General features: G+C 52.4%; 1 protein-coding gene across 1 annotated transcript in view; it reads right to left on the bottom strand.

Moving 5' to 3' along the window:
* Positions 1–507: 507 nt before the first annotated feature.
* Positions 508–7,692, bottom strand: part of IGHMBP2 (immunoglobulin mu binding protein 2) — a gene marked incomplete at both ends in the record, with an annotated part of 41,075 nt that continues 33,890 nt past the window's right edge. Inside the window, 5 exons of the mRNA XM_010291111.1 lie at positions 508–690; positions 3,084–3,268; positions 3,371–4,186; positions 6,269–6,392; positions 6,767–6,861. Coding sequence (XP_010289413.1) covers positions 508–690; positions 3,084–3,268; positions 3,371–4,186; positions 6,269–6,392; positions 6,767–6,861 — 1,403 coding nt within the window. The remainder of the gene's footprint in view (positions 691–3,083; positions 3,269–3,370; positions 4,187–6,268; positions 6,393–6,766; positions 6,862–7,692) is intronic.

Below are 7,692 nucleotides of genomic sequence, written 5' to 3' on the forward strand. Positions count from 1 at the left end.
TGGCTGCTGTGTGGACGTGCCAGTCCACCCTAACTCCGAGCCGTGCTGGGAGGACTGCCGGACTGGGAAGATGGAGCTGGAGGCATCCATTTTCTTAGTCATCTCCCTGGAGGAAAGGGTCACCCGGGGTTTTCAAGACATTTATCTTTTTACTGTAGCAAGGGGACACGTCACAGTAACAGCCGATTGCTTTAGGTGTTTTAATCTCTGTCTTTACTGGCATTCTCCACCCTCGCTGTGTACATCCGTTGCTTTGTCAATCAGGATAACCAGGACAAATAAAGCTGCTCCCCTTCCTCCGTCTCAGCTCTGTGCTTTAGGGAGGCCCCGCGACCATTTATTCAGGCACACTGGCTCCAAGCTGTCTACCACCCAAAATGAGAGCTCCCACTTTCCTCTCGGGCTCAGCACAACCCCATAGCTTTAATAGCATCTTTGGTTTCTGTAGTCTGACCTGTGACTTCAAAGTTAAAAAAGAAGAATTCAGATCCTTCATTTCTCCTTGTCTTTCTTTTTGCTCTTTCTCTGGCTGGTCAGTTCGCTGAGCTTCTTGTCCAGGCACCGCTGGAGATGGGCTCTCTTGGCTGGGTCCAGGGACTTGTCTTTGGAGCCGCTCCCGGGATAGAGAACCCCTTCTCTGCTGATCCTCTGCCGCGCATGGGCCTTGGCCTTCTCCCCGCAGCCGTGAACCTGGCAGAGAGAGAAGAAACAGGGCAGTGACCACGTACGTTTTATTCCCAGAGCCTGGCATTCCTCTTCCACCTGTTTGCACCCTGCTAAAACCCATCTCCCATTTATTTATAGCTCCTCTAACAGGAAACAAAATATAAAGGTAATTTTTCTCCTCCTGCAATCTACACAGCAGGTAAATGATCCTTTTGGAGAGCTTAAGGGTCTCCCTCCAAAACTTTAAACATCTGAGGGAGACTCACACTCATCATATGAACAGCTGGATCTTTTACAGTTCTTGCATGAGAGCTAGAAATAAAATTATGTTCTCTGCTAATACAGTATGACTTGGGGGAAAAAGGAGTGAAACAGGAGAGGTGACTTGGGAAATAAGAAGAGACCTTTTTAGCCATATATCTGCTTCTTTAGTGTAGTTAGATCTGTCTTCTGTGTTGGATAACAAAAAGCTTCATAATGCTAATTCTGTGCAGGCAAGCCTTTTCCAAAAAAAGGCTTCCATCTGCGCTGAAGCCCAGGCCATGTTTAAGGTGCCTTAAGCCAAGTTCAACGCCATCCTGAATCATCTCCACCAGGTCTGAAGCAGAGATCCTAAAAGTTTACCCCTTCTGCTTGGTCCATCCCAAAGTCATCTGACGTTCTCACGAGCAGAAGCTGATCTGAGGATCCCAGCCCGTTCTTTCTGTGCCATGACAAGCCTCCCTGTCCCTGTTGGCTCTGCTGGAGCGGGTTGCCAACAGCTGGGAATAGCTGTGCGCAGCACCTGGCACGCGGCTCCTAGCCAGGACCGGGATTTCTGAGCCTGCTGCCTGATCTAAGCCAGCCGTAGCTGCCAGACCCTCCAGGCCAACGTTAAGAGGGGCAATGACTCCCACGTCGGCAGGTGCTGGAGCGCAGGCTGAGCATCATTCAACGGGGTCTACTGAGCTGTACTGGATGGAGAGGGGTTCAGCAGCGGAGGGCTGCCAAAGGGAGAATATGAGCTCTTTCTGCGCAGGGACCCTCCATACACAGAGGCTCCAGTCCCGCTGAGATGGCTCCAGGTATGTGCTAGCCCCTCTTAGGGCCAGGCGTGGGTAGGAGGTCCCAAGGCTATTTCACAGTGAAGCCTAATAACATCTGGAAAAAGGGCTAAACTTTAAAAAGCAAAAAAAACTTCATACGCATTTTATTCTTCCAGGTGGAAGTTTCTCATTGGAGTCCTCATTACAATTCAGTGGGGAGAAGCAATTCTGCAGGAAACAAATTTATATCCTAACTGGATTGTGAATGACCATAAATACAACTATTTTTTGCCATGGAAACAGATAATACTTGACAAGGGGAAAATCTATGCTGAGGATTTATATAGGTCAGCTTGCTAAATGTTGTTAAGCTCTTGGCAGGCTCCATGTGATGAAGAGCTATGCCTGGGTGATGCAGGACAAGGGACAATGGGCGCAGGAGGCTGTGGCTGAATAGAAAATTGTCACCTCTCAGCCTGCATATCTGTCACAGCCACCACCCAGTCATGTCAGCTCTGCCCGCTCGGTTCAAACCCTGAGGCCAGCCTACCATGAAGCATCAGGCTGCCAACCCTGGAGGCTTAAACCTACCTGCTTGCCTCTGCACCCGAGCAGAAAGATGAAGCCTGACATGAGTTTAAGCTTAGTTTCCTTCCTTCCAGATCTGGGGAGGAAAGGGCTGTCAAGCAGCTGTGGAAGAACAGCAAGGAAGAAGCTGTTGGCTCAGTGGCCGTCACACTACCACTCCCATGGAGGTGCAGGACGTTACTGAGCTGCTGAGATGCCTGCTTGAGAGTCCTCCACCGCAAGAAAGCAGAGCAGAGGAGGCTGAGGGACTGCTATCACTCAGGTATGGATGGGAGCTAAAGCTGAGGCTGCACAGTGTGGAGCAAATCGGCTCCAAGCCAGTAAGGCACTTAAGAAATGCCTAATTGCTAACCAGGCACACAGCACTGCTCCATGCAGGCTCAAGCCTTGACTTGTCCCCAGGCTGCAGAGGGAATCTGCAAAGAGCTGGGAATCGAGGGACCAGGCTCCCTCAAGTCAATGCCTTAAGCTCAAGCCTCTTCCTTTCACCTCTCTTGCCTTGCTTCATCGGCACGACCTGGGTGTGTAAGAGGGCACAAAGCAAGAGAGGAAAAAAGAAAAAGCTCTCAGTGGGAGGTCTGCAGAGCCCATGTGTTAATGCCCAGCAGCCCCTTCTACTTTTGCGGCTCTAGCAAAACCTCTGACAGAGAGGGTTCTGCTTTAAACTTCTTGCAAGGAAATCCTGCCTGAGCAGCTTGACAGGGAGAGTTCCCACGTCAAACCCAAGCTGCTTGGCACACCCTACTCCTCTTCAGCCCCCTCAGTGCTCCAACCCCTGGGCAGGCTGCCCGGCCCCACGCATACCTCCGGGATGTGATGGCTGAGGCAGTAGCGCCTGTTGCAGTGGAGGCAAAGCTGTCCCAGGGTTGTAACACTGGCTTTGCAGTGGGGGAAGCCGCAGGTGTTGTCAGCTTTAACGGCAGCAGAAATCAGAGCGTCGATATCTTCCTCTGCCACGCTGTCTGCTGCGCTCTTAACTGCTGTCTTTCCTGGGGAGAGGACAGGGGAAGAGACACGGTAACCACCTGCTCAGAGGCGGAGGACAAACCCCAGCAACCCACCGCTGCAGCCCCGGCTACTGTGAAGCAAACCTTTGGCTCCGCTTTTGTCTTTCTTCCTGCTGCTGCCCTGAAGGCCAGAGTTGGGGTCCCGAGCCTTCCTCGCCACCTCCTCCCGTCTGGCTTTCTCCCTCTGAACTCTCTCCAGGTGCAGGGTTTTCAGGTCCACTTTCCCTGAGCCCTGGCTGCCGTCTCCTGGCTCGGCAGGGACAGGAGCGTCCCTGCTGGGACGCTGCGGCTGAGGAAGGGGGGCAGCTGCGGGTAGCGAAGGCTCGGCAGGCTCTCTCTTGCGCACACTGATGTACCGGTCCCTCCCTTCCCCGGTGCTCACGTGCTGCAGCCCGTACTCCTCCGCCATTAGGTGAACCAGCATCCGATCGTGAGAATTGAGGGATGGGGGGAAATCCAGCTGCGTCTCGCTGCTCTCCAGGAAGGCCACCAGCATGGCCTTGAATCTGTCAGCACCGTCTCTCGTCCCTGGGCTCTCTCTCCCAGGTCCGCTTACACTCGGGGAGAAATGTGCTTCTGGCTTCTGACGCTCTGGTTTGGTTGCTGCTGCTTTGAGTTTCCTCCCCAGAGGCAGCTGCAGTTTGGGGCCAGATGCTGCGGCGAGCTTTGTGCCCTGCTGCCGCTCGCTGCGGCCCTCCTGAGTGTAGTTTTCGGGCACGAGGTTGTCGAGGTACTCGAAGGCTGTGCGTACCTCCCCGTACTGGCTGAAATAATCCACCAGCCGCTTCAGAAAGGCTTGGTTGCTGACGGTGCGGGTGTCGCAGATGACAGCCACATGGCGCCGGGCGCGGGTCACCGCTACGTTTATCCGCCTGTCTTCCGCAAGAAAGCCCACCTCGCCTGTGAGAAAGAAACCAAGGGGTGTAGGAGTGTCAGTGGGTGCAGCATTGGCTCCAGGTCTAGATTTGGCCTGAACGATTGAAGGGTTGCTTGGCCAAAGGGTGGGAGTCAGCATTACTGGGCTCTGGTCCCTGACTCACGCTGTCACCTTCATCTTTCTGCCTCTGTTTCACCACCTGTGAGCCAGAGCCAGGGCTCCCCACTCAGCTCCCAGCGTCGGGAGGAGGATGGATGGCATCTGGGGAGGAGGAGTATTTTCCTGGGTGACCCACCCAAGATCAGGCTGGGACCTGGGAGCAACATGGAAGAGGCTCACCTTCTGACAGAAGAGGAACTGCAGGTAAAGAAATACACCCTGTCCTACACAAGTCCCCCTCACCTGCCCCCAAGCTCTCGCTGGGTTTAAAGTAACAGCCATTTAGGCAACTCTGCAAGGTTTGCTTCTGCTCTCTGGCTATTTTCTCAAAGAAAAGCAGTAAGAGCTAGCAAATGCCAAGATGACTCAGTGAGGATCAGCTAGGGAGAAGGGTAGCGTGGGCAGCTTTTGAGTTTCCAGCTCCTGGGGATAAAGAGGAGACCAGTCGGGAAGAAATGGATGCCTCCACCAGTGCGGTGACCAGCCTGGCTCTCTTTCTGCCCTGCCTTGCTGTGGCTGAGCAGTCTAGCTTGCACTGCCTTTGAGGAATGGGGTGTGGGTGATCCCCGATCCGTGCTCTGCAGCTTAGAGAATGATTTCCAGTTTCTCTGATGGGGATTCGCCTGACTGCAGGGACCAGTCCAACTCCTCTCATCCAGCAAGAGGGATCCTGCTGGGCGGGGAGTGGCTGCAGAGGGCCAGGCACTGCTGGTAAAGGTCCCTGGCCCCCTCTGAGCTGAGAAATGCAGCTGCAAAAAGCGCATGGATTTCTCTCAAGGCTCTTGGAGGGCACTAACAATACCTTTCGTGCCCCATGCAGATCAGAGCTGTGCCCAGACACCACGAGAAGCTGCCTCGTGCCTCCAAGAATGAGAGCGATCCCTGCACCATGTCTGAGCTTCGGCTGCTAGCTGTGCACGGGAAGGGGCTGGGGACGCACGCCTTCACGGAGGATGCCAGCTCCCACTGAGCAAAGGCGAGGTGAGTCACTCATGAAAAAGGACTATTCTCAGTCCTGTCCCCTACCCCCATTCTCCCCCCAAAACGCTGCTTTTCTTGCTCTAGGCTTTCTTAAAAACAAAAGCCTCCTCCTTCCATGCATTCTTTCCCCTTTTTTTTTTCCTCCTTCTAGACATCAGCACTCCCAGCACATACACAGTGTCTCCTCTTCAGCAGCGTTAGCAGCAAAGGTAATGCGGCAAGGGATGTGTCTCGCTGCGGGTTTGAAAAGGGCAGTGATCCACGCACGGGAGAGAGGTGGTTCACAGAGTGGTCCCACTCATGCCCTCCACTTGAGCTGGCTGCCACAAAACCCTTCAGCACGGGCTGATGACTCCACCAAAGGAGCCTCATGGCTCCCGGGCAGCAGCTTTTTTCCAGCTATTAACTTTTGCTGCATCTGCTGACAGGAAAGAACTCAATTTTCCGCTCTAGATTTTGCTCCCAAAAGAAGCATTTTCTGTGCATGACTTGTAATGCCTGTTCCTGCTTGCTTTCTTGGGGGAAGTGACCCAAAATAGGCTCCAAACTCAAGAAATAAGTCCCCCAAATTGCGAACTTTTGCAGGAAGTGCTCGGCACTCCAGTAAATGGGGTGCTAATGTGACATGTGCCATTCTTAGGACACCGGTTTAAACGATTTCTGAGGCCTCAATAGCCAGGAAACTTTCAAACTTAAGCAGTCCTGGCTTCCTTTTTGCATGCTGCCTATCATGGGAGCCTCCCTCTGCAGCTGTGACAGCAAATATATTTGTTCTTAAAAAAAAAAAAAAAGCTGAAAAGGAAGGTTCTTGCCAGTAAATTCATTCACAGCAAAGTGCTAGAGACTGTCAGAACTGCAATTAAACCACAGCACTTGGCAACATGACAAGTGACCTTTGAGCAATCACACAGTTCCCATTTCTTTCCCATTCCCCACGGAGTAACTCTCCAGCAGCAAACTCTTACCTTTCCTGTTGGACCTCACAAATGACAGGATCACTGCCTCTTTCTCTCTTCCTTGGAAACCATCAACTGATTTAATTTCTAGTTCTGGGTACCTGTGGCAAAGGTGCTCTTTTAGCATGTCCACCTGAAAAATATGCAATAGGATCTTTCTTTAAAAGATGCAAGGTGAAAAGGGTTAAAATGGCACTGTTTTGGTGAAGTCCCTTCCTCTCAAACCCACAAGGACGAGGGCTCACATCTCAAGCGCTGACCCCTGAGGCTGGGAGTGGAATATACCCATCTAACATCCCTTCCCTCCATGGCCTCAAGCTGCTTAAATGTGGCGAAGTTGGCCACAGCTGCTGATTATACCATTTGGCTCCGCTGATTTCCACCTTTGTCTCTCTGAGGACGTTCTGGTATCACTCCTGAAGATGTGAAGGTTGGAATCCACCTCTGTGCATTTGCTCTGTGTGCATGCAGAAAGAGAGGGGAGATGCCAGGAGAGGGTCATCTCACCTGGAGGTTGTAAGGCGCTACAACAGCGATGTCTCGTGCCTTCACACCAGCTTCCACCAAGCCTTGGATGTGCAAAGCGGCCAGCTGCACCTCCCCTAGGGCAGACAGCAGAAGGGGTGGTGATGGGAACAGGCTGGCAGGCAGAGGTCAAAGCCACCAGCTTGGACATGCTGCGGCTCGGAGAAATTTGCCCACCTCCCCTTAAACAGCAAGGAAAGGCTACGGCAAGCGCTGCCTGCAGTCCAGCGTGGCACGGAGGTACCGACTCCCAACCTGCCTTGCTGGGCTAGACGGTGACGTGCTACACGGCCGCGTTCCCCCGCTCCCAGGGCTGCACAGCGCTTGCTTCTTGCCTTTCCAAGTTACCAGCTTGCTTAAGCCTAAGAGCTTTCTGAACAGCACTTGGCTTTCTCTGTCCTTCCTGTATTAACGCAAGAGATCAATGATAATCCAGGCAATAGATTATTCTTCCTCTAACGTGAGACCTCAGGCCTCACTAAAAATTAAATTCTGTTCTCTATGCTGCAACTGACAAAAAATCCACCTTCCCTTTTTATTCTTTCTCAAGTCCCTGCATTTCTATGACCAATCTTCACGCTCAGATTTGTGTGCTCAGACCTTCCAGAGTCTGCAGGCAGGCAGCCACAAACAACTGGCTATGCAGGATGGTGGCTGGTTCAGAAAGATCTGATGAGGACAAGGTAAATACAGATGTGAACTATTTCACTGGTTTATTGGCTGGACTGACTTCACCCTCCACTTTGCAGCAGAACACGGGTATAAAAATCAAGAATCTGCAGTATGCTGCTCCAAAGGCTGCCTCCCAAACTGTGGGAGATGAGCATTTAACCCCCTGCTCAAAATCCCGGAGTTATCTTAGCTTTTTAGCTCTCCGTTTGAGGACAAGAGCCTCTCTCTGTTCAGCA

The sequence above is a fragment of the Phaethon lepturus genome, unplaced genomic scaffold, assembly GCF_000687285.1.
Source record: "Phaethon lepturus isolate BGI_N335 unplaced genomic scaffold, ASM68728v1 scaffold50267, whole genome shotgun sequence".
NCBI lineage: Eukaryota > Metazoa > Chordata > Aves > Phaethontiformes > Phaethontidae > Phaethon > Phaethon lepturus.